Source organism: Salmo salar, chromosome ssa18 (genome assembly GCF_905237065.1).
Source record: "Salmo salar chromosome ssa18, Ssal_v3.1, whole genome shotgun sequence".
In the NCBI taxonomy this organism is placed as follows: Eukaryota; Metazoa; Chordata; class Actinopteri; order Salmoniformes; family Salmonidae; genus Salmo; species Salmo salar.
This window is the reverse complement of record NC_059459.1, coordinates 65,041,430-65,069,176: the sequence shown is the minus strand read 5'-3', so window position 1 is coordinate 65,069,176 and position 27,747 is coordinate 65,041,430. Positions and strand designations below refer to the sequence as shown.

The 27,747-nt window shown below is 41.0% G+C and overlaps 1 protein-coding gene and 1 pseudogene across 2 annotated transcripts; both read right to left on the bottom strand.

The window, feature by feature from the left end:
• Positions 1 to 5,268: 5,268 nt before the first annotated feature.
• Positions 5,269 to 7,287, bottom strand: LOC106577724 (uncharacterized). 2 transcript variants are annotated; one of them, XR_006760488.1, is made up of 5 exons: positions 7,171 to 7,287; positions 6,589 to 6,933; positions 5,884 to 6,480; positions 5,658 to 5,707; positions 5,412 to 5,536 (listed from the first exon to the last, which is right to left on the bottom strand). XR_006760488.1 is itself a non-coding variant. In XM_014156046.2 (3 exons), the coding sequence occupies exons 1-3, from the start codon at positions 5,987 to 5,989 to the stop codon at positions 5,393 to 5,395; spliced, it is 300 nt and encodes a 99-aa protein (XP_014011521.2). In that variant the 5' UTR covers positions 5,990 to 6,099; the 3' UTR covers positions 5,269 to 5,392. The 2 variants fall into 2 exon arrangements, 1 of the variants encoding a protein (XP_014011521.2); XM_014156046.2 differs by lacking the exons at positions 6,589 to 6,933; positions 7,171 to 7,287 and having other exon boundaries at positions 5,269 to 5,536; positions 5,884 to 6,099.
• A 9,167-nt stretch (positions 7,288 to 16,454) lies between these two features.
• Positions 16,455 to 22,167, bottom strand: LOC106577723 (uncharacterized; annotated as a pseudogene).
• Between the last annotated feature and the right edge of the window lie 5,580 nt (positions 22,168 to 27,747).

The following is a 27,747-nucleotide window of genomic DNA, read 5'->3' as shown; positions in this document are numbered from 1 at the left end:
CAGCCCACCCTGGTCTTCATAACTGAAAATCACTCATATAATCAACGTTTAAAGTGGACCAATGCTTACTTTATAGGATATTTTGTGCAGGTTGGGTGTCTTGATGATGATGTATTTTAATTTTTTTTACATTGTGTACTTTGCAGGCACTGACTGGACAAAGATGTCAAATCCTGAGGTTTCACTGTGGAAAGAGAAATATAAATGTCCATCAGTAAAATGGGTTTAAAGTAATACTGTTGTCTGGTAAGCATGCAATACATTTTCTGGCATACAATGCAGTATGTACCTGTATATGCTTTTGGTATCAAACTTAGTTTTGTGCCTTAGATATCTTTGGCCCCACCCCATGCAACAGTTACAGTTCTCCTGATGACCTATAGGAGGACTGTTATACATAGAACATAACTTGATATGTACCATGTGGAACAGTGGTGGAGTATCATGAGTGTATGTGGGGGAATCACTTGCAGGATGAAACAAGTCTATTGTATGTCAGTCTCATTAACTATCATTCACAGAATCATGAATCATCTGAAGTGTAACATCTGACAGTTTAGTAGGGGTCAGGGGTCAGGTGTGGACCTGGGTTGGTAGGGCTCTTAGCTGTAGCCTAGAATACATTGATACAACTTATACTTTAGACTCTGTAAATCAATTATCGTAGTTGAAGAATGAACATGAACATGCTTTTTAGTCCAGGATTAGGCATAATCTGTGTCTGGGAAACTGGCCCATGTGATAAGATAGAGGCTATATAGCATGCAATATGTCAGTGGACTGTGTTTCTAATTGTCATGCAGGGGCGAAAATCTGATATCAACTTTGGAGGGGACAATTACATTACATTTTCTCAAGAGCAATTCCTGAGGGGGACACCAAAAGTAGTGCTGTAACACATAGCCTACGTTTAATATGGTAAATGTATATTGAGGAACCAAAGAAATAAGGTGTTTGCCGTACTCCAACTACCGGTACCCAAAACTACACAACTAATCACAACAGCAATACCATTGCCTTTAACAAATCTTAGTTCAGTCACCAGTTTAAGTTGAGAGTGGGGGTATCCATGGCATTTTCCAATTATGTTCCTATTTTACAAGTAAAAAAATTTGAGAACCTTTCATAATGTTGCCAAACAAAGACTCAACAAACTTACCTGAGACTCCCTGTCTCTGCCAGTCTGTCCCTGCATATCTGTCCCCAACTCTGCTGTCTGTGTGCCATCTGTTGCCTGCTCTGCCTAATGACATCATTGTGAAACATTTCCATTAGAATTGAATTTCTTTCTTATGAACATTTTATCAACTAGTCTTTGAGATATTAGGCTACTAGGGTTCTAACTTTGCGTTTTGGTGTACTGAAAAATACTCTGATGTCCGTCTTTTTTCTGCCATTTTCCTGCCATTTCTCTACCTGGCTGGCTGGCTGGCTACACACACACAGTATGTAGGTTATTTACAGTAGGAGATGGGCTTCTATCATCTTATCTTTTATCATTCTATATGGGCTTCGATCTAAAAGGTAGCTAGCAAATGTGAAACGGATTGCAGTGACAAGAGTTGACAGCTGTATGAGTTCACCATTTACACAACATATGCTGCAACCTTTTGTAATTTTAATCGTTTGTTTCATATTGGCTGGCTTCTAACAATAGCTGAATTTGCAAAGCTAGCGAGCACCAATTCAGTGGTGTTTGCTATAATCTTTGCTACCCGGGTTAAATAAAGGTGAAATAAAATATATAAATAAAAGTTCCCTTGCGACAATTTAGCTTTTGCAACGAGACCATTAAATATATTTAAAACAATGGTAGAAGAGAGTGTAGTTCTGTTCAGTTTATCGCTAACCTTATCACAGGGTCTTTGAAGCACTAACTTACATGCATGCTGATCTTGGAATAAATTGACGATAGCAAAGATTCCATCTTTGACGACGCCACATAAATGGAATAGGTACTAGCTAGCTTAATAGTTAATATTTGCGCGCTAGCTCTGCATATTCAGCTAGTGTGTGTGCGCGATTGACTGGATTAACCTCACGTCAGTTACGTGCATTGAGTGCCTTTCAGACAGTAGATACGACCTCTACGTTAGCTAGCAAGCTAAGGAACTGGCAGTGGATCAAACCATTGTGAGGCAAAGGGTGGGGGGGGTCGCAATCTTTTGAAACTTAAAAATGTGCTATTAAGTGTCTATAATCAGCACAATTGCTTTCATTGCGTATTATTAATATTATTTCAATTACATGGTTATGTTTCAGTGATATATTGGGGGGGACAAATCATATTTTTCCCAGGATGGGGGGGTCGTGTCCCCCCCGTCCCCCCCGGGATTTCCGCCCCTGTTGTCATGGTCATGATCAACAATGTAAACATGAGAGAAAACACTCTGACACCACATAGACATCCTGCTGAAACTACATAGTGAGTGAAAGGCCAACCAGGCCTGTCCAAAGCATAGAGATGGCCTTGTCTTGAGCTCACAGGAGATCAAAGTGTTCAGGTACCTTTGAACAGCTCACCGAGTGCATGATGTGTGGGTGGGTTTAGCATGGTGTTAGCAGTTGATGTTATTCTTCAATAACACAGACCCCAAAGAAAATCAGGGGGAGAAAAATATATTTATTCAAAGAGAACAAATCATAGTTGTTATGCTGGAAAGTAGACGGTAGATGTTAATACCCAAGCTTAGCCTGTGGTTGACCAATTAGAATTCCTTGCAGTTAAATTGGGCCAATGACCAAATACCAGGTATCCCGTTTCAGAGTCAATATATAGACAATTTGGACCAGACTGTCCCGGACTGGAATTCCTAAAAAACACTAGTTCAATTGCCCTCTAGCCCTCTTGACCTGTAGTCCTCTTGACATCTAGTCCGCTGCGTTGTGTATTTCTCTTAGAATATTATTACAATGGTAATAGTAGTTGTCTCTGCAGAAGCCCACTGTACAAACATTCATACAGGCATACTGTATGTACAGAACACAAGAGAAGAAAGGAGTCTACTTTAGTCCCTATCAGTTGTTTAAATGTATATTTATTCATGCAAGAAGAAGGCACATTCTGTACACGGATTTCAGAAGAGCAGTTCAATCAATGAACACATACAGCATAAGCAAGGATGATGATGATCAATTGAATTAGAATATCTTTCAAATCCAATACAAGCAACAAAGCAATCTCCATAAATCATAATTTGCAATACATAGCGATGATACAGTATCACAGACTTCATTCAAAACCCATCTCTAGTCTATTGACACTGGCCTTAGCTTTATCTATTTCCTGGTGGTGTGTCAAACATCTCTTTCAAAAATCTTCTGCTTGTAAAACATCTCTTTCAAAAATCATGGGTGTTAATATGGAGTTTGTCCCCCCTTTGCTGCCTTAACAGCACTACTCTTATGGGAAGGCTTTTCACAAGATGTTGGAACATTGCCGCAGGGACTTGCTTCCATTCAGCCCCAAGAGCATTAGTGAGGTGGGGCACTGATGTTAGGTGATTAGACCTGGTTCACAGTAGGTGTTCCAATTCATCCCAACCAGCTAATTTGACACACTTTATCTAGTCTGTTTTACTCTGTGGTTAGTGTGGTTCTAAAAGGAAGCAATCTATTACAAGGAGGATCCTCCTCTATTGGTCTCATTCTGACAGAGGAACCTGCAGTTGACTTTTTGCTTCACAAGACATGTCTGTTTGAGAATGTACTAAACCTTCTCACATGACGTCATCACAAAATCGCCCCTCCCCCCTGGACCACAAGTTAGAATAGATGGTGCTGCATCACACATGAGGTGCTTAACTCAGAGGGTTCAGATAGGGTTCATTAGCAGTTATTTGTGGTTTGTAACTGATTTCAGATAACAAAATATATATTACAGTCAGTTGTATATATAACTGTTTTGCTGTGACTGTAAGCTATCATGGGAAACATGAACAACAAGTAAAGATAGTGAGAACAACAGTGACATCACATAGACATCCTGCTGAAAACCACATAGAGACACAGAGACACAGAGAGCAGGTAGGAGGGTCCTGTGTGCACAAAGACAGCAGGCCCTCCCACCAACCTATTAGATATGACCTCATCTTGTGCTTACAGCAGAATGCACAGTACCTGTGAACTTGTTCACTGTGTGGGGGTGGGTGTGAGTGACATGCTATCAACACAACTAAAAGAGGACAACACATTGCAGAGAGTGGACTTGAATAAATAGGTTGTCTCACATACCCATTCAACTACTCCATGGAACTCAATACAAAACTACACACAAACACGAGTCATTGTCTTCGTCATATAGAGATCACTCTGCTACCAATTTTATTTTGAGTGATTGTTTGGCTCCTCCTGGTAACTAAGCTACACTTTATAGTAACTTAGTTGATGTTAGTAGTAATGATCCAATGATGATGACTACTTAGCCTGTTTGATGCTATGATTCTGAAATGGATTTATAACATGATACAGATGTCTAATATGCATGGGATAAATGTATGTATTACCTTGTTATAGATTCTTCACAGCCACACAGTGTCTTTGTTGGGGCTTTGTTGACAGATATTATGACTACACACATTAACTATCTCTGGAAAGTACATTTTCAATGATTCTTCGACAAATTTGTAAGCAATTTGAACATTTTCACAACTTCTAAAAGTTTCTGTGACTCTATTGGTGAAGCTGCCACAGGGGACTTCCATATAACCTGCTACTCCCTATCGACAGATAAATGAATTTTGTCAATAGTTTGTGAAAACTGCTCAGTCACAATGTGTACATTGTCATATCTGAAATCAGTCTCAACAATATAAATTATGTTCAAAGTATATTCACCTAAGATGTTAATTTTAAGTCAGGCTTTTCTCATGAAGAGTTGTACTCTTAGTGACATGGTTGTTTGTGGTTTAGATGCAATGAGGTGTGTGTAGAGAGCACATGGTGAGGACTGACAGTCATTGCTGGGGGTTAGAGATGAATTTAGCTGAGTGTTAAATCTATTTAGAGTATTCAGAACACCACAGAGATGTTTTCAGGATACAGTTAAATAAGAGTTTGAGACAAACTAAAACACCAGTCAATAGATGCATATTTACAGTGCATTATGCAACCAAAAATAGCTTTGTTACATTGAGCATCAGCCTAATATAGTTGTTGCACACTGAATCAGTGGGTGAAATGTAAGGACAGAGAAAAATATGAATGCAAACCAAATAATACCTCTATATAAAAGCAGTTGAATGTTTTATTGGATCTAAAATGCACAACAGTATCAATGTTAAAAGGAGCTTGACAGAATACAATTGTAACACACAATGAAAAGCCATAGTTACAGATACAGTTTAGAAAACACAAAATCAATGCACGTTTTTAAAGAGCAAAAGTTGATGTTTCAGTCCATGTTTTGGCACCTCAGCCCAGAGTACACAGTGTCTGTCTCCATGGTGCTCCTCTGTCTCTGGGTCTTTGGCTTCTTGTGGATGACATTCAGAGCAGCGTAATGGACCGACGTGAGTGTGTCATCGTCTTCTTGATCCTAAGAGGAATAGCAAAATATATTCCAAAGACATCATGAAACGATGTGATAATTTGATAGAAGGATCTGTTTACAGTTCATGAAACTGATACAAAAAAAATTCACTTTATGGTCTGCATACCTGGTTATGAGAACCGGGGACTGCCGGACCACTTGACTGAGTGTGCATTTCTTTTAGACAAACACATGGTGGAATCATCATTATCAACATCATCATCATCATCAAAAGCGACATCATCATCATCAACATCATCATAAATATAATTAACCCAGTTTCCTGACTAAAACATGTAATGTATATTGCACCTACAGCTTTAGCATATTTTGTGGACAATGATAACGCTTACCTCTGTATAGCAGAGAGGTTTTCTTGGTCATCTTACACAAAAAACAACCAAGGACAATGATGAGGATGACACAAAGAGCCAACGCTACACCCAGACAGTACACCATGAAAACATGGTCCTCCTTACAACCATCTGTGGAAATACAGACAGTGATAGAGAAGATTCAGGACATTTTGTTCATCCAGGCATACAATTTATTCATAGCAATGTGAAGAAATGTTAGACATTTTCATAAATGTCAGAAATATCACTTGCGGTCAATATCCAGCTTGGTCCCATTCCCAAATAGTATTTCTCCACATAAGGCCACAGCACAGTAATAAGTCCCAGCATCAGAGAGGCTGAGGTTCCTCTTGGGGAGGTTGTAGACACAGCTCTGTGTAGGAGACCCAGCCTCAGGGCTCTTCTCACACTGATCATTCCTGTCTCCATTGGTGTAAATGATTCCTGGATGGGATTCTCCTGAGCCATGTCTGAACCAATAGACACTGTGTTCTCCTGAACAGGTCTTAGTGTGTATTGTACAGTTCAGAGTCACAGAGTCTCCTGGCTGGACTGACTCAGACACAGGCTGCTGTACAACAGTTTTGCTTGATCCTGAAATAAAAAGTTATGAATTAATTTTAGATGATGGATTAGCACATTTGAAGAATTAACATAAAATATATATTTTACAATTTTACTGTTAATACTACAATAGCCTACCTTTCAGAATGAGAATTATCCCGTTTTTGAATTCCATCACATTAACATTAATTCCCCCACAGACATATGTGGCGGAGTCATATGGCTGAGTGTTGGAGATTTGTAGATGAAAAAATCCATTTCCACTTTGCACTGTGAACCGAGGGTTATCTTTAAACTCACTGGGAAATGTTGCACCACCATCATATTTGTAAATTGTTGATACAAGTTGAGGCTTCTGTCCTACTGTTAGCTTGTACCATGAGATATAAGAATTTCTGTCCGGATAGAAGCATTGCAGAGTCACATTGTCTCCAAGATGAGCGTGCAGAAGACGACTTGGATGGCCAATGTCCACCGTGTCCACTATAAATAAAATACAGAGAAGATAACTCAGACAACATGAACATTTACTTACTTTAATTACATTCATCCTAAATCCTGGTTGGGTGTGGCGTACAGTGTTTGGTTTCCCTGAGTGTGTGAATCAAACATTGTTAAACATTGATTCAGGAGTATGACATTTTAGAATCCTTGGTTTACCAAAATTATTTTAAGTTGTTAAACTACAATAACATAGATCATATAATGAGACAAACTTACAGGCTTGGATGAGAACCAGGACAAGACACAACCTGAACATCCTTCAACTTCTCTCTCTCTCTGGTCTGGTGTAACAGAACAACTGAGATGAGGGTCAAGAGACAAAGTGAAGTGACAGCATCAGCGGAAATATGTATCTGCATGCACCACAGGAGGCACAACTTTTAGGTTGGCTCCATTGGTTGTTTGAAGAGGAAGTGAGGTCAAAACAATGTCCCACCTTACATACAGATACAATATGCATTCATAGATGAATCAATGACGCTATTCTCTCTAAAATGCTTACGCTATCACAAAGGAGTGCTATTTTTCTTCAAGTGGTATAAAGTCAGTGGCTATTGAAAGTCTACACTAACATTGGAAGTATTCATTTTTGATACAAAGTGGGATTAAAATTGATTTAATTTTAATTGTTGGTCAACGATCTACACAAAAAAACTATGTCAAAGGAAGAAATTCTAACATACGTTTACCTCATGCGAATAAGTGGTAAGAATTGGGCAAGTCATTATCGGAGAAACGGAGAAAAAAATGTATGAAATGTATGCATTCACTACTTTAAGTCGCTCTGGATAAGAGTGTCTGCTAAATGACGAAAATGTAAAATGTAAAAAAATTAAACGTAGAGGAAAAAAACATGTTTATTGAAATATCACACACGCAAGACATCAGTCAGGAAGTTAAAGCTTGGTCGCAAATGACCCCTAGCATACTTCCAAAATTGTGGCAACATGTCTTAAGGACAACAAAGTCAAGGTATTGGAGTGGCCATCACAAAGCCCTGACTTCAAATCTACAGAAAATTTGTGGGCAGAACTGAAAAAGTGTGTGCGAGCAAGGAGGACTACAAACCTGACTCAGTTACACCAGCTCTGTCAGGCGGAATGGGCCAAAATTCACCCAACTTATTGTGGGAAGCTTGTGGAAAGCTACCTGAAACAAATTTCACAAGTTCAACAATTATAAGTCAATGCTACCAAATACTAATTGAGTGTATGTAAACTTCTGACCCACTGGGAATGTAATGAAAGAAATAAAAGCTGAAATAAATCATTCTCTCTACTATTATTCTGACATTTCAATTTCTTAAAATAAAGTGGTGATCCTAACTGACCTAAGACAGGGAATTTTTAGTAGGATTAAATGTCAGGAATTGTGAAAAACTGAGTTTAAATGTATTTGGCTAAGGTGTATGTAAACTTCCGACTTCAACTGTACATATAAGTACATGTAAGTATATAGACGAGCGACGACCAAGCAGCATAGGCAAGGTGCTGTAGATGGTATAAAATACAGCATATAAACTCAGCAAAAAAAGAAACGTCCCTTTTTCAGAACCCTGTCGTTCAAAGACAATTCGTAAAAATCCAAATAACTTCACCAAAAGAAAGATGACCAGGGTCCCTGCTCATCTGCGTGAACGTGCCTTAGGCATGCTGCAAAGAGGCATGAGGACTGCAGACGTGGCCAGGGCAATTAATTGCAATGTCCGTACTGTGAGATGCCTAAGACAGCGCTACAGGGAGACAGGATGGACAGTTGATCATCCTCGCAGTGGCAGACCACGTGTAACAACATCTGCACAGGATCGGTACATCTGAACATCACACCTGCGGGACAGGTACAGGATGGCAACAACAACTTCCCAAGTTACACCAGGAATGCACAATCCCTCCATCAGTGCTCAGACTGTCCGCAATAGGCTGAGAGAGGCTGGACTGAGGGCTTGTAGGCCTGTTGTAAGGCAGGTCCTCACCAGACATCACCAGCAACAACGTCGCCTATGGGCACAAACCCACCGTTGCTGGACCAGACAGGACTGGCAAAAAGTGCTCTTCACTGACGAGTCGTGGTTTTCTATCACCGGGGTGATGGTCGGATTTGCGTTTATCGTAAGAGGAATGAGCCAGTACTCTGGAGAGGGATCGATTTGGAGGTGGAGGGTCCATCATGGTCTGGGGTGGTGTGTCACAGCATCATCAGCCTGAGCTTGTCGTCACTGCAGGCAATCTCAACGCTGTGCGTTACAGGGAAGACATCCTCCTCCCTCATGTGGTACCCTTCCCGCAGGCTCATCCTGACATGACCCTCCAGCATGACAATGCCACCAGCCATACTGCTCATTCTGTGCGTGATTTCCTGCAAGACAGGAATGTCAGTGTTCTGCCATGGCCAGCGAAGAGCCCGGATCTCAGTCCCATTGAGCACGTCTGGGACCTGTTGGATCGGAGGGTGAGGGTTAGGGCCATTCCCACCAGAAATGTCAGGGAACTTGCAGGTGCCTTGGTGGAAGAGTGGGGTAACTTCTCACAGCAAGAACTGGCAAATCTGGTGCAGTCCACGAGGAGGAGATGCACTGCAGTAATCAATGCATACTGACTGTTACATTTGACCCCCCCCCCCTTTGTTTAGGGACACATTATTCCATTTCTGTTAGTCACATGTCTGTGGAACTTGTTCAGTTTGACTCAGGTGTTGATTCTTGTTATGTTCATACAAATATTTACACATGTTAACCTGTTATGGCTAGGAGGCAGTATTTTCACGGCCGGATAAAAAACGTACCCAATTTAATCTGATTATTACCCCTGCCCAGAAACTAGAATATGCATATAATTATTAGCTTTGGATAGAAAACACTCCAACGTTTCTAAAACTGTTTGAATGGTGTCTGTGAGTATAACAGAACTCATTTGGCAGGCCAAAACCTGAGAAGATTTTGTACAGGAAGTACCCTGTCTGACCATTTCTTGGCCTTCTTGATTATCTCTATCCAATACAGGGGATCTCTGCTGTTACGTGACACTTCCTACGGCTCCCATGGGCTCTCAGAAGGCGGCAAAAAGCTGAATGATATCGAGGCAGCCCCTGGCTGAAAAACATTAGCGTGTTTGGATAGTGGCCAGTCACAGTACTATGAGACTCAGGCTCGTGCACGAGGGGATCCCATGCTTTTATTTTCTCTCTCTTTTGTACGTAAACACGCTTTCCCGGTTGGAATATTATCGCTTTTTTACGAGAAAAATTGCATAAAAATTGATTTTAAACAGCGGTTGACATGCTTCGAAGTACGGTAATGGAATATTTCGACCCTTAATTACACTTCGGATAGTGTCTTGAACGCACGAACAAAACACCGCTATTTGGATATAACTATGGATTATTTTGAACCAAACCAACATTTGTTATTGAAGTAGCAGTCCTGGGAGTGCATTCTGACGAAGAACACCAAAGGTAATCAAACTTTTCTAATAGTAAATCGGAGTTTGGTCAGGGCTAAACTTGGTGGGTGTCTAAATAGCTAGCCGTGACGGCTGGGCTATCTACTCAGAATATTGCAAAATGTGCTTTCACCGAAAAGCTATTTTAAAATCGGACACCTCGATTGCACAAAGGAGTTCTGTATCTATAATTCTTAAAATAATTGTTATGTTTTTTGTGAACGTTTATCGTGAGTAATTTAGTAAATTCACCGGAGGTTTGCGGGGGATATGCTAGTTCTGAACATCACATGCTAATGTAAAAAGCTGGTTTTTGATATAAATATGAACTTGATTGAACAAAACATGCATGTATTGCATAACATAATGTCCTAGGTGTGTCATCTGATGAAGATCATCAAAGTTTAGTGCTGCATTTAGCTGTGGTTTTGTTTTTTGTGACATTATATGCTAGCTTGAAAAATGGGTGTCTGATTATTTCTGGCTGGGTACTCTGCTGACATAATCTAATGTTTTGCTTTCGCTGTAAAGCCTTTTTGAAATCGGACAGCCCGGCATCACAGGGCTAGCTATTTAGACACCCAGCAAGTTTAGCCTTCACCAAAATCAGATTTACTATTACAAAAGTTTGATTACCTTTCCTGTTCTTCATCAGAATGCACTCCCAGGACTTCTACTTCAATAACAAATGTTGGTTTGGTCCAAAATAATCCATAGTTATGTTCCAACAGCGGCGTTTTGTTTGTGCGTTCTAGACACTATCCGAATGGTAAATAAGGGTCATGCGCACGGCGCATTTCGTGACAAAAGATTTCTAAATATTTCATTACCGTACTTCGAAGCATGTCAACCGCTGTTTAAAATCAATTTTTATGCCATTTTTCTCGTAAAAAAACGATAATATTCCGACCGGGAATCTGCAATTAGGTAAACAGCCAAAAGAAAATATATCACTGGGTCGACTCGGGCACGCGCCTAATTCCTTTGTCCTCTGATCGGCCACTTGGCAAAGGCGATTATGTGTTTCAGCCTGGGGCTGCCTCGACATCGTTCAGCTTTTTCCCGGGCTCTGAGAGCCTATTGGAGCCGTAGGAAGTGTCACGTTACAGCTAAGATCCTGACTCTTCAATAAACAGAGGCAAGAACAACAACACCTTGTCAGACAGGCCACTTCCTGCATGAAATCTTCTCAGGTTTTTGCCTGCCATATGAGTTCTGTTATACTCACAGACACCATTCAAACAGTTTTAGAAACTTTAGGGTGTTTTCTATCCAAAGCCAGTAATTATATGCATATTCTAGTTACTGGGCAGGAGTAGTAACCAGATTAAATCGGGTACGTTTTTTATCCGGCCGTGCAAATACTGCCCCCTATCCCCAACAGGTTAATCTAAGCACATTGTCTGATTTCAAAAAGGCTTTACAGCGAAAGCAAAACATTAGATTATGTCAGGAGAGTACCCTGCCAAAAATAATCACACAGCCATTTTCCAAGCAAGCATATATGTCACAAAAACCAAAACCACAGCTAAATGCAGCACTAACCTTTGATGATCTTCATCAGATGACACTCCTAGGACATGATGTTATACAATACATGCATGTTTTGTTCAATCAAGTTCATATTTATATCAAAAGCCAGCTTTTTACATTAGCATGTGACGTTCAGAACTAGCATACCCACCGAAAACTTCCGGTGAATTTACTAAATTACTCACGATAAACGTTCACAAAATACATAACAATTATTTTAAGAATTATAGATACAGAACTCCTTTATGCAAACGCTATGTCAGATTTTAAAATAGCTTTTCGGCGAAAGCACATTTTGCAATATTCTGAGTACATAGCTCGGCCATCACAGGCTAGCTAATTTGACACCCACCAAGTTTGGAGCTCACTAAACTCAGAATTACTATTAGAATAATTGGATTACCTTTGCTGTTCTTCGTCAGAATGCACTCCCAGGACTTCTACTTCAACAACAAATGTTGTTTTGGTTCCAAATAATCCATAGTTATATCCAAATACCTCCGTTTTGTTTATGCGTTCAGGTCACTATCCGAAGGGTAACGCGCGAGCGCATTTCGTGACAATTTTTTAGAAAATATTCCATTACCGTACTTAGAAGCATGTCAAACGCTGTTTAAAATCAATTTTTATGCTATTTTTCTCGTAAAATAGCAATAATATTCCAACCGGGCAATGTTGTATTCATTCAAAGGCTGAAAGAAAAAAAATTGAGAAGTCTTGTGAAGCGCATCTCAGTCTCACTGTCCCCAGGCTGACCACTCACAAACAGAGCTGCTGTACTTTGCCCAGAGACAGCAGACACCCCATTCCACTTTCGGGTGGCTTAAGAGAGCCAATGGAAGTCTTAGAAAGTGTCACGTTACAGCACAGATGCTGTATTTTCGATAGAGATGCAACAGAAGGACAACAAATTGTCAGACAGGGCACTTCCTGTATGGAATCTTCAGGTTTTGGCCTGCCATATGAGTTCTGTTATACTCACAGACACCATTCAAACAGTTTTAGAAACTGTAGAGTGTTTTCTATCCAAATCTACTAATTATATGCATATTCTCGTTTCTGGGCAAGAGTAGTAACCAGTTTAAATCAGGTACGTTTTTTATCCGGCCGTGAAAATACTGCCCCCTAGCCCCAACAGGTTAATATTAGACATTGTGCACCAGCTGTCATTGACAAAAAGACACACACCCCCACCCCTCGTCTTACCAAAGGTAATGTCTCTGTTCTGCCGGTGCATGGAAAATCCCCCTAGCTCTATATTGTCTGTGTCTTCGTTCAGCCACGTCTCTGTGAAACATAAGATGTTACAGTTTTTAATGTCCCGTTGGTAGGATAATCTTAATCTTAGGTCATCAATTTTATTTTCCAATGATTGTACGTGAGCAAGAAGAATGGAAGGCAATGGGAGTTTACTCTCTCGCCTCTGGATTCTCAGAAGAGTGCCCGATCTGTGGCCTTTTTTCTGCCGTCTTTTCTTCACGCAAAAGGCATGGATCTGGGCCTGTTCCAGTGAAAGCAGGATATTCTTCTCGTCAGACTCGTTTCTTCCAGTCTGCCGTGAGTAATCGCTTTTCTGATGTCCAGAAGTTATTTTCGGTTATAAGAGACGGTAGCAGCAACATTATGTACACAATAAGTTAAAAATAATTTAAACAAAACGCCTAAAAATTACAAAATAGCACAATTGGTTGGGAGAATGTAAAACATCAGCCATGTTCTTCGGCGCCACCTCCACGTATCGACAACAAGCGGACCGCCACCGGACCCCGGCCCCCCGGTATCGTCTCGAGCAGATGGTTTTGCTGTCCAGTAGAGACCTGCCACACCGAGAAGAGTCCCGCAAACTTTCCCCCTGCTTTATTGTCCCTTTCCCTATTTCCAACATTATTTGCCCCTCTGCTGTTTGTCTTCTGTTGCCCCGTACCCTCTGTAATCATCCCACTTTTCATGTCTCACAGCCCTTTGTCTCCTGTTTCTAGGCCCACCCCTATTCCCCGTCTCATCGATGGCCAACCGGTGTGCGCAGTGAGCCGCCTCCTGATGATTCGACCTTGGGGCAGGGGATTTCAGTACCTGGTTAACTGGGAGGGCTATGGCCCGGAGGAGTGGTGCTGGGTCTCTGTCAGGGACATCCTGGACACAGGCCTCATCGCTGAATTCCAACGCCGGCACCCCGGTCAACCAGGTATGCGCCCAGGTAGGACACCAGATAGCGTCCTACCTGGGGGGTACTGTCACACCCTGATCTGTTTCACCTGTCTTTGTGCTTGTCTCTACCCCCTCCAGGTGTCGCCCATCTTCCCCATTATCCCCAATGTACTTATACCTGTGTTCTCTGTTTGTCTGTGGCCAGTTCGTTTTGTTTCGTCAAGCCTACCAGCGTTTTTTCCCGTGCTCCTGTCTGTCTCTAGTTCCTGTTTTCTAGCTTTCCTGGTTTTAACCATTCTGCCTGCCCTAACCCTGAGCCTGCCTGCCGTTCTGTACCTTGCCTTACCACCCTGGATTACTGAACTCTGCCTGCTCTGACCCTGAGCCTGCCTGCCGTTCTGTACCTTTCGGACTCTGCTCTGGACTACTGACCTCTGCCTGCCCTTGACCTGTCATTTGCCTGCCCCCTTGTTTGAGTTATAAACTTTTGTTGCTTTCGAAACTGTCTGCATCTGGGTCTTCTCCTGAGCCTTGAAATTCCAACAGTAATATGTTGCTGAATCTGAGAGCTGCATGTCTGAGATCCGTAGGTGTTTATTCCTTTGTCACTTTGCACTGATAAGCGAAGGTTGCCTTTAAATTCATTGTGGAATGTAGCGTTATTGACAAAAGTTGTCATGAGCTGAGGATTGTCACCCAAGGTTTGCTTGAACCACAAGAAGTGCAGTGACAAGTTGCCTTCATGGAAGCAATGCAAAGTCACTGTGTTTCCTATGTTGGTTGACACAAGGCGCATGGCTGAGGATTGTACTGCAGCTAGAATACACACAAGGACACATATGAATTATATCAATAAAGTACCTGGGTGTCTTCAAACTTAGGGAGTACACCCTATATGCACAGAAATATAAAAGTTGAACCTACCCATCTCCCTGAGAAGTGTAAATATCAGGCAGAGTGTGATGATCATCTTTAAAGTTGTCATCCTCTTTACTAACTGTGTCTTGAGTGGAAGAAGTCTACCTATTTGGTGATTGGTTGAACTGGGCGCTTTGTTGTTGATGCCTTATACAGCCCACCATGGTCTTCACAGGTAAACTGAGAATCACTTACTGTATATGATCAATGCTAAAAGTGGACCAATGCTAATTTGCAACAACTGGCTGGCTGAAAGCTGTCTAATACTCTGTTATAACTCTTATCGCTAATAATTTGCAACAACTGGCTGGCTGAAAGCTGTCTAATACTCTGTTATAACTCTTATCTGGGTCTATGTAAGAACAATTCAGAAATCCAACAACCTTTTTTTCCATCTTGTCAATCATACTTTAAGAACTGATTTACCATCACAGGTTTATTTTAAAATACTTTTATGTAGTTTGTACTTTTTTTAAGCATACATTATATGTACCTGTATGCTCTTGGTATCAACATCAGTTGTGTGCCTTAGATATCTTTGGTTCCACCACATGCAGCAGTTACAGTTTTCCTGATGAGGACTGTAATTAACAGAACATGACTTGATACTGTATGTACTGGATGAATTGGGGTGGAGCATAACGAGTGTATAAGGGGGTAACACCTACAGGATGAAGCAAGTGTATTTTATGTCAGTCTTGCTTTCACTATCATTCACAGAAGAAAGTACTAACTGAAATGTAACACCTGAGTAGGGATCAGAGGTGTACCTGGGTGGGTTGGGCTCTTGGCTGTAGCTTAGATACACCTACTCTACACTCTGTACGTAATGATTACAGTTCAAGAATTGATAAAACCTATGATCTTGTAAGTGATAAGATACTGTCTTAGTCTACCTGGCATGCAGTATGTCAGTGTAGCTATGTTTCTAATTGTGATGGGCGTGAGCAATGACTAAAGAGAGTAACTGACTGACACCACATAGACATCCTGCTGAAAACCACAGGATGTATGCAAGTTCAGCAGGCCTGTCCAAAGTGTAGATATGCCCTCGTCTTATGCTCACAGTAGACCAAAATGTCCAGGTACCTGTGAACAGCTCACTGAATGCATGATATGTCGGTGGGTTTAGCATGGTAACAGTAGGTTGTCTCTGCAGAAGCAATCTGGACAAACATTCATACAGGTATCTGTATGTACAGAAAACAAGAGGAAGAAGTCAATTTCAGTTGGTATCAGTTGTTTAAATTCATATTTATAAAAAAGAAGGTACATACACAGGGATTTCAGAAAGCAAATCAATTAATTAACATACAACGTTTTAGGCAAGGTCACAGACCATTAATATTAAAAACGCAATATGATCAACTCAGCAATCTCAATGAATATCGTAAATTACAATGCATAAGTGATGATCTTCAGCAGTTACTGCAAAACCTATCTCAAGTATGGTTTTAGCTATATCTATTTCCTGATGAGATAGATGGTGAAGATAGTCAGACAGCAGAGGAGAACTCCAGTTCTTATGATGGAGAGAAGGACCAGGATTTTCATCACTGGATAGTCAAATTCAATGTACAGCTTGGTCCCGTTCCAAAACAGTATCACTCCACTTGAGCCCACACGACAGCAGTAAGTCCCAACATCAGAGAGGCTGAGATTCCTCTTGGGGAGGTTGTAAACACAACTCTGTGTAGGAGACCCAGCCTCAGGGCTCTTCTCATACTGATCACTACTGTCTCCATGGGTGTAAATGTTTCCTGGATGGGATTCTTCTGAGCCATGTCTGAACCAATACACACTGTGTTCTGCTGCATAGTTCTCAGTGTGTATTGTACAGTCCAGAGTCACAGAGTCCCCTGGCTGGACTGACTCCGACAGCAGTACAACGGTAGTGTTTCTGGATCCTGAACCTGATAAGAAGATATGGATCCTGAACCTGATATGTCAGTATATACAGTATGTTTGTTTAAGACCCAAACATGTACAGTGAGGGAAAAAAGTATTTGATCCCCTGCTGATTTTGTACATTTGCCCACTGGCAAAGAAATGATCATTCTATAATTTTAATGGTAGGTTTATTTGAACAGTGAGAGACAGAATAACAACAAAAATATCCAGAAACACGCAAGTCAAAAAATATATAAATTGATTTGCATTTTAATGAGGGAAATAAGTATTTGACCCCCTCTCAATCAGAAAGATTTCTGGCTCCCAGGTGTCTTTTATACAGGTAACGAGCTGAGATTAGGAGCACACTCTTAAAGGGAGTGCTCCTAATCTCAGTTTGTTACCTGTATAAAAGACACCTGTCCACAGAAGCAATCAATCAATCAGATTCCAAACCCTCCACCATGGCCAAGACCAAAGAGCTCTCCAAGGATGTCAGGGACAAGATTGTAGACCTACACAAGGCTGGAATGGGCTACAAGACCATCGCCAAGCAGCTTGGTGAGAAGGTGACAACAGTTGGTGCGATTATTCGCAAATGGAAGAAACACAAAAGAACTGTCAATCCCCCTCGGCCTGGGGCTCCATGCAAGATCTCACCTCGTGGAGTTGCAATGATCATGAGAACGGTGAGGAATCAGCCCAGAACTACACGGGAGGATCTTGTCAATGATCTCAAGGCAGCTGGAACCATAGTCACCAAGAAAACAATTGGTAACACACTACGCCGTGAAGGACTGAAATCCTGCACCGCCCGCAAGGTTCCCCTGCTCAAGAAAGCACATATACTGTAAGTAGAACACAAAGTAATATTTGATTACACAAATACACAATTTTGTATCCAGTATCGTTGTATCCAAACAGTAAAGTGGAAAAAGCACTCAAGATATTCCCGCAGTTGCAGTCCATAAGTAACTAGTTATTTTCTCTGTAAAGTTGTATGTTGTACCTTTTACAATAAGAATGTCTCCTCCAAATTCCACCATATTAGAGTAAAAACTTCCACAATAATATGCTGCTGAATCAGAAAGCTGTAAGTCTGAGATCTTTAGGTGGTTTATTCCATTGCCACTTTCCACTGAGACATGAGGGTTACCCTTAACCTCTCTCGGGGAGGTGGGACGAAATCGTCCCACACTATTCAACAGCCAGTGACAAATCAGAGCGCCATATTGACAACCACAAAATGTCATAATTCAAAGTTCTCAAACATAGGACTATTTCACACCATTTTATAGATACACTTCTCCTTAATCGAACCACGTTGTCCGATTTCCAAAAGGCTTTACAGCGAAAGCAAAACATTAGATTATGTTAGGAGAGTACATAGACACAAAAAACCACACAGCCATTTCCAAGCAAATAGCATTCATCACAAATATCCAAAACACAGCTAAATGCAGTACTAACCTTTGATGATCTTCATCAGATGACACTCCTAGGACATTATGTTATACAATACATGCATGTTTTGTTCAATCAAGTTCATATTTATATCAAAAACCAGCTTTTTACATTGGCATGTGATGTTCAGAACTAGCATACCCACCAAAAATTTCTAGTGAATTTACTAAATTACTCACGATAAACGTTCACAAAATACATAACAATTATTTTAAGAATTATAGATACAGAACTCCTTTATGCAATCGCTGTGTCCGATTTTAAAATAGCTTTTCGGCGAAAGCACATTTTGCAATATTCTGAGTACATAGCTCGGCCATCACGGCTAGCTAATTTGACACCCACCAAGTTTGGGACAACCTAAACTCAGAATTACTATTAGAAAAATGGGATTACCTTTGCTGTTCTTCGTCAGAATGCACTCCCAGGACTTCTACTTCAACAACAAATGTTGTTTTGGTTCAAAATAATCCATAGTTATATCCAAATATCGGCGTTTTGTTCTTGCGTTCAGGTCACTATCTGAAGGGTAACACGCGAGCGCATTTCGTGACAAAAAATTCAAAATATTCCATTACCGTACTTAGAAGCATGTCAAACGCTGTTTAAAATCAATTTTATGCTACTTTTCTCGTAAAATAGTGATAATATTCCAACCGGGCAACGTTGTATTCATTCAGAGAGAGAAAGAAAAACATGGAGAAGTCTCGTGAACGCGCATCTCAGTCTCACTGTCCCCAGGCTGACCACTCACAAACTCTGCTGCTGTTCTTTGCCCAGAGACAACAGACACCCCATTCCACTTTCTGGCGCCTTCAGAGAGCCAATGGAAGCCTTAGAAAATGTCACGTTACAGCACAGATTTTGTATTTTCGATAGAGATGCAACACAAGGACAACAAATTGTCAGACAGGGCACTTCCTGTATGGAATCTTCTCAGGTTTTGGCCTGCCATATGAGTTCTGTTATACTCACAGACACCATTCAAACAGTTTTAGAAACTTTAGTGTTTTCTATCCAAATCTACTAATTATATGCATATTCTAGTTTCTGTGCAGGAGTAGTAACCAGATTAAATCGGGGTACGTTTTTTATCCGGCCGTGAAAATACTGCCCCCTATCCTAGACAGGTTAACAGCGAGTAGCAGCAGTGTAAAAAGTAAAGGGGAGGGGGGGTGTCAATGCAAATAGTCCGGGTGGCCATCTGATTAAATGTTCAGCAGTCGAATGGGTTGGGGGTAGAAGCTGTTAAGAAGCCTTTTAGACCTAGACTAGGTGCTCCCGTACTTCTTGCCGTGCGGTAGCAGAGAGAATAGTCTGTGACTGGCGTTTTTGACAATTTTTCGTGCCTTTCTCTGACACCGCCTAGTATATAGGTCCTGGATGGCAGGAAGCTTGGCCCCAGTGATGTATTGGGCCATACGTCCTACCCTCTGTAGCGCCTTACAGTCCGATGCCGAGTAATTGCCATACCAGGTGGTGATGCAACTGGTCAAGATGCTCTTGATGGTGCAGCTGTAGAACTTTTTGAGGATCTGGGGACTCATGCCAAATCTTTTCAGTTTCTGAGGGGGAAAGGCATTGTTATGCCCTCTTCAATACTTTCTTGGTGTGTTTGGACCATGATAGTGTGTTGGTAATGTGGACACCAAGGAACTTGAAACACTCGACCCGCTCCACTACAGCCCCATCAATGTGAATGGGGACGTGTTCTGCCCTCCTTTTCCGGTAGTCCACGATCATGTCCTTCGTCTAGCTCACATTGAGGGAGAGGATGTTTTCTTGGGACCACACTGCCAGGTCTCTCACCTCCTCCCTATAGACTGTCTCATCATTGTCGGTGATCAGGCCTACCACAGTAGTGTCGTCAGCAAACTTAATGATGGTGTTGGAGTCGTGCTTGACCACACAGTCATGGCTGAACAGGGAGTACAGGAGGGGATTAAGCAAGAACCCCTGAGTGGCCCCCATGTTGAGGATTAGTGTGGCAGATGTGTTGTTGCCTACCCTTTCCACCTGGGGGCGGCCCGTCAGGAAGTCCAGGATCTAGTTGCAGAGGGAGGTGTTTAGCTTAGTGATGTGGGCACTATATGGTGTTGTGGGCAGTATGGTGTTGAATGCTGAGCTGTAGTCAATGAACAGCATTCTCAAGTAGGTGTTCCTTTTGTCCAGGATGGAAAGGGCAGTGTGGAGTGCGCTTGAGATTGCGTCGATTGACCAGCCTTTCAAAGCACTTCATGGCTACCGAAGTGAGTACTACGGGTCGGTAGTCATTTAAGCAGGTTACCTTTGCTTTCTTGGGTAGAGGGTCTATGCGGGTCTGCTTGAAACATGTAGGTATTACAGACTCGGTCAGGGAGAGGTTGACAATGTCTGTGAAGACACTTGCCATTTGTTCCGCGCTTGCCATTTGTTCCGCTCACACATTGAATTAACCCAGTTTCATGACTAAAACACGTAATGCACCAACAGTTTAAGTATATATTGTGCACAATGATAACTCTTACCTCCGCACAACAGAGAGGTTTTCTTGGTCATCTTATACAAAACACAACCAAGGACAATGATGATGATGATGACACAAAGAGCCAACGCTACACCCAGACAGTACACCATGAAAACATGGTCCTCCTTACAACCATCTGTGGAAATACAATGATAGAGGAGATTCAGGACATTTTGCTCCACCAGACATTCAATTTATTCTCAACAATGTGAAAGAATATTAGACATTTTCAGAAATATCACTTACGGTCAATGTTCAGCTTGGTCCCTTTCCTGAACAGTATCACCCCACATGAGGCCACAGCACAGTAGTAAGTCCCAGCATCAGAGAGGGTGAGGTTCCTCTTGGGGAGGTTGTAGACACAGCTCTGTGTAGGAGACCCAGCCTCAGGGCCCTTCTCACACTGATCACTACTGTCTCCATGGGTGTAAAATATTCCTGGATGGGATTCTCCTGAGCCATGTCTGAACCAATAGACACTGTTTTCTCCTGCACAGGTCTCAGTGTGTATTGTACAGTTCAGAGTCACAGAGTCTCCTGGCTGGACTGACTCAGACACAGGCTGCTGTACAACAGCAGTGTTTCTGGACCCTGAAACGGACAAAAAGGTTTTCACGTCAGTAAATGTGTTTCCTATTTTGTGTCCTAACTCAACATTTGTTGAAAACAACAGTAATGTCTGATTTTGAGAATACCTCACATTTAATGAAGACGTATATCCAAAACGTAACGTACAAAAATGATCAAGAGTATATTTGCAGAACATTCATTTCTTGTCATTTTCTCTCTAAATTCAGACGTTGTATCTTTAACAATGAGAATGGCTCCCTCTCCAAATTCCACCTTGTTGGAAATAGAACTCCCACAGTAAAATGTTGCTGAATGTGAGAGCTGCATGTCTGAGATCCTTAGGTGTTTTATTCCTTTGCCACTTTGCACTGAGAAGCGAGGGTTGCCTTTAAAAACATTTTAGAATGTAGCATTATTGTCATACTTGTAAAAAGTTGTCATGAGCTGAGGATTGTCATTCAAGGTTTGCTTGAACCACAAGAAGTGCAGTGCCAAGTTGCCTTCATGGGAGCAGTGCAAAGTCACTGTGTCTCTTATGTTGGCTGACACTAGGCGCATGGCTGAGGATTGTACTGCAGCTAGAAAACACACAAAGACAAATATGAATTGCATCAATAAAGTTCCTTGGTGTCTTCAAATTTAGGGTGTACTTCCTATAAGCACAGAAATATAAAAATTGGACCTACCCATCTCAATGAGAAGTGAAAATATCAGGCAGAGTGTGATGATCATCTCTGAAGTTGTCATCCTCTTTACTAACTGTGTCTTGAGTGGAAGAAGTCTGCCCATGTAGACAACACTTCAACAGTGGGCTGTTTGGTGACTGGTTGAACTGGACAGGTTATTTTTGTTGATGCCTTATCCAGCCCACCATGGTCTTCACAGGTAAACTGAGAATCCCTTACTGTGTATTATCAATGCTAAAAGTAGACCAATGCTAGTCATTTGCAAAAACTGGCTGGATGAAAGCTGTCTAATACTCTGTTAAAACTCTTATCTGGATAGATAGTCTGTGTAAGAACAATTCAAATATCATCCAACTTTTTTCTTTTTTGGCAATCATGCTTTACCACCTGAATTACCATCACAGGTTTTACATTTCTTTAAATAGGATTTTCATGTAGTTAGTACTTTTTTATTTTTAAGCATACATTATATGTACCTGTATGCTCTTGGTATCAAAATCAGTTGTGTGCCTGAAATGTCTTTGGCCCCACCACATGCAGCAGTTTCATTTATCCTGATGACCTATAGGAGGACTGATATACATAGAACATGACTTGATACTGTGCGTACAGGATGAACATGGCTGGAGCATTATGAGTGAATAAGGGGGAAACACCTACAGGATGAAGCAACTCTATTTTAAGCAGTGGTGGAAAAAGTACCCAATTGCCATACTTGAGTAAAAGTACAGATACCTAAATAGAAAATGACTCAAGTAAAAGTGAAAGTCACCCAGTAAAATACTACTTGAGTAAAAGTATTTTGTTCTAAATATACGTAAGTTTGAAAAGTAAATGTAATTGCTAAAATGTACTTAAGAATCCAAAGTATAAATCATTTGTAAATTTCTTATTTTTTTTTTACATTTATGGATAGTCAGGGGTACACTCCAACAATCAGACATCATTTACAAACACTGCATTTATATTTAGTGAATCTTCCAGATCAGAGGCAGTAGGAATGACCACGTGTTCTCTTGATATGTGCGTGAATTGGACCATTTTCCTGTCCTACTAAGCATTCATCATGTAACAAGTACTTTTGGGTGTCAGGGCAAATGAATGGAGTAAAAAGTATAATATTGTCTTTAGGAATGTAGTTAAGTAAAAGTAAAAGTTTAAAAAAATATAAAAAGGTAAGTAAAGTACAGATAACCCAAAAAACAACTTAAGTAGTACTTTAAAGTATTTTACTTAAGTACTTTACAAAACTGATTTGATGTCAGTCTTACTTTCACTATCATTCACAGAAACATTAAGTGCCACACCTGAGAGTTTAGTAGGGGTCAGAGGTGTACCTGTGTGGGTAGGGCTCTTGGCTGTTACCTGGATATACCTTCCACTTTACACTCTGTAAACTAATGATTACAGTTCAAGAATTGATAAAAACCTATGATCTTGTAAGTGATAAGATACTGTGTTAGTCTACATGACATGCAGTATATCAGTGGAGTTGTGTTTCTAACTGTCATGGGCGTGAACAACGACGAAAGAGAGTAAATGACTGACACCACATAGACATCCTGCTGGAACCACATAGTGAGTGAAAGGTCAACCAGGCCTATCCAAAGCAAAGTGACGGTCTTGTCTTGAGCTCACAGATCAAGGTTGTCTCTGCAGAAGCCCTGTGGACAGACATTCATACAGACATACTTTATGTACAGTACCCAAGAGATGGAAGGAATCTGTTTTTGTCCACATCAGTTGTTTAAATAGATATTTATTCATGCAAAAAGAAGGCGCATTCTGAACACAGGGATTTCAGGAGAGCAGTTAAATCAATTAACACATACAGCATAATCAAGGATGATGATGCTCAATTTAATTCAATGTCACAAGCTAATACTTTTCAAATGCAATACGAGCAACTAAGCAATCTCAATAAATCATAATTTGCAAAGTATAGCGATGATACAGTATCCTACTTTACTCCAAAACCAATCTCTAGTCTATTGACACTGGCCTTAGCTTTGTCTATTTCCTGGTGATGTAGATGATGATGAAGATGATCAGACAGCAGAGGAGAATTCCAGTTCTCATGATGGAGAGAAGGACTAGGATTCTCATCTGTGGATCAACGTCACAATATGAAATAATACAATTGCTCTTTAAACTTCTCTAGGGCCAGTGGGACGATTTCGTCCCACCTACGTAACAGCCAGTGGAATCCCGTGGCGCGTTATTCAAATACCTTAGGAATGCGATTACTTCAATTTCTCAAACATATGACTATTTTACACCATTTTAAAGACAAGACTCTCATTAATCTAACCACACTGTCCGATTTCAAAAAGGCTTTACAACGAAAGCACCCATTTTTCAAGCTAGCATATAATGTCACATAAACCCAAACCACAGCTAAATGCAGCACTAGCCTTTGATGATCTTCATCAGATGACAACCCTAAGACATTATGTTATACAATACATGCATGTTTTGTTCAATCAAGTTCATATTTATATCAAAAACCAGCTTTTTACATTAGCATGTGACGTTCAGAACTAGCATACCCCCCGCAAACTTCCGGTGAATTTACTAAATTACTCACGATAAACGTTCACAAAAAACACAAAAATTATTTTAAGAATTATAGATACAGAACTCCTCTATGCACTCGCTATGTCCGATTTTAAAATAGCTTTTCGGTGAAAGCACATTTTGCAATATTCTGAGTAGATAGCCCGGCATCACAGGGCTAGCTATTTAGACACCCACCAAGTTTAGCCCTGACCAAAGTCAGATTTACTATAAGAAAAATGTTATTACCTTTGCTGTTCTTCGTCAGAATGCACTCCCAGGACTTCTACTTCAATAACAAATGTTGGTTTGGTTCAAAATAATCCATAGTTATATCCAAATAGCGGCGTTTTGTTCGTGCGTTCTAGACACTATCCGAAGTGTAAATAAGAGTCATGCGCACGACGCATTTCGTGACAAAACATTTCTAAATATTCCATTACCGTACTTCGAAGCATGTCAACCGCTGTTTAAAATAAATTTTTATGCCATTTTTCTCGTAAAAAAGCGATAATATTCCGACCGGGAAAGCGTGTTTACGTTCAAAGAGAGAGAAAATAAAAGCATGGGATCCCCTCGGGCACGAGCCTGAGTCTCATAGTACTCTGACCGGCCACTATCCAAACGCGCTAATGTATTTCAGCCAGGGGCTGCCTCGATATCATTCAGCTTTTTCCCGGGTTCTGAGAGCCTATGGGAGCCGTAGGAAGTGTCACGTTACAGCAAAGATCCTCAGTTTTCAATAAACAGAGCCAAGAAGAACAAGAACTTGTCAGAGAGGGCACTTCCTGTAAGGAATCTTCTCAGGTTTTTGCCTGCCATATGAGTTCTGTTATACTCACAGACACCATTCAAACAGTTTTAGAAACTTTAGGGTGTTTACTATCCAAAGCCAATAATTATATGCATATTCTAGTTACTGGGCAGGAGTAGTAACCAGATTAAATCGGGTACGTTTTTTATCCGGCCGTGTCAATACTGCCCCCTAGCCCTAACAGGTTAAATGACATAGACTGATCAGGTGAAAGCTATGATATCTTACTGATGTCACTTGTTAAATCCACTTCAATCAGGGTAGATGAATGGGACGAGACAGGTTAAAGAAGGATTTTTAGGCCTTGAGACAATTGAGACATGGATTGTGTGATTCAGAGGGTGAATAGGAAAGACAAAAGATTTAAGTGCCTTTGAACAGGGTATGGTGGTACGTGCCAGGCGCATCGGTTTTTGTCAAGAACTGCAACACTGCTGAGGACAGACGATTTTTAAGCGCTATGCGCATCAGCACCTGGCGGTCCCGTTCTGTGAGCTTGTGTGGCCTACCACACAGCGGCTGAGCATTGTTGCTCCTAGATGTTTCCACCTCACAATAACAGCACTTACAGTTGATCGTGGATACTCTAACAGGAGAGAAATTTGACTAACTGACTTGTTGGAAAGGTGGCATCCAGTAACGGTGCCACGTTGGAAGTCACTGAGCTCTTCAGTAAGGCTCATTGGCTGAAATAGCCAAATCCATTCATTTGAAGGGCTGTTGTGGTGGATCATTTCTTTGCTATCAAATGAGGAGAGACAAACTTATCACACAAGTCAGAGTTATACTTAAACTAAATCTTTAATCACTTATTATAAGGGAGCAGGTCAATACAACGCACACATATAAAGTGAATCGATTGAGTGCTCTACAATAATGATGGCTGGTCATGGCTGGTTGACGATTCACGGTCAAATGATTCGTTGAGAGCCCCGAGACAGAAGTACAAAGTTATTTTATAACCAAGATACACCTTTTTCAACCTACATGACGAACAATAGATATATAGAATGGGTCACAAGGTTAAGATTTGTATGAAAGATATAATACATAGCAGACAGTATCTGCTGTGTCAACAGTTTTCATTGTGTAGAGACCAGTGTCTGGCCCTCCGACTCCAAACTGGAGCCATCTCTCCCTGGTACGGTATAGAACAGAAACACTCATGCTCTGGAATGCTCTTTAGGTTTTATCACCCAAAATACATCAGAAATTTCCTGTCAGTGTTATCTCCCAGAGGCCCATCCTCAGTAGAACACACACACACAATAGTTAACAGAACACTCTATTCTGTTGCATAACACAACCATTTGATGCAATAAAAGTATTATAACATAATCTTGCAGTTGTTCCACCATACTGTCCACATACTTTTGTATATATAGTGTATGTACAAGAGTGAACATGAGAAGTGTAAACACCTACATAATGAAACAAGTACATGCCGGTCCTCCATTCCTTGTATATCATTCACAGAAACATTTACTTAGTGTAACACATGAGCGTGCATGCCTGATTGGATACCTCAGCCCCTCAGCTAATGTGACACACTTTATCTAGTCTGTTTTACTCTGTGGTTAGTGTGGTTCTAAAAGGAAGCAATCTATCAGAAGGAGGATCCTACATTTTTTGGTCTTATTCTGACAGAGGAACCTGCGGTTGTCTTTGTGCTTCAGAAGACATGTCTGTTTGAGAATGTACTGAACGTTCTCCCATGACATCATCACAAAATGGCCCCTCCCCCTGGACCACAAGTTAGAATAGATGGTGCTGCATCACACATGAGGTGCTTAACTCAGAGGGTTCACATAGGGTTCATTAGTAGTTATTTGTGGTTTGTAACTGATTTTGGATAACTAAATATATATTAGAGTCAGTTTTATAAATAACTGTTTTGTTGTGGCTGTAAGCTGTCATGGGAAACATGAACAACAAGTAAAGATAGTGAGAACAACAGTGACACCACATAGACATCCTGCTGAAAACCACATAGAGACACAGAGACACATAGAGCAGGTAGGAGGGTCCTGTGCGCATAAAGCCAGCAGGCCCACCTGACCAAAGCGTAGATATATCCTCGTCTTGGGCTTACAGAAGACTGCAGAGTACCTGTGAACTTGTTGTGTGGGGGTGGGTGTGATTGACATTCTATCAACACAACTAAACGAAGTCAACACATTACAGAGGAGAGATGAATTGAATAAATAGGTTGTCTCCCATACTTATTCAACTACTCCCTGGAACTCAATACAAAACTACACGTCAACATGA

Excerpts from the sequence above, each read along its gene's own strand:
- LOC106577724 (XM_014156046.2), bottom strand. The coding sequence starts at position 5,989 with ATGGTGTACTGTCTGGGTGTAGCGTTGGCTCTTTGTGTCATCCTCATC. Across the intron at positions 5,708-5,883 it reads AACCTCTCTGCTATACAGAG|AAATGCACACTCAGTCAAGT; the intron begins GTAAGCGTTATC and ends TTTGTCTAAAAG. Across the intron at positions 5,537-5,657 it reads TCCCCGGTTCTCATAACCAG|GATCAAGAAGACGATGACAC; the intron begins GTATGCAGACCA and ends TATTCCTCTTAG.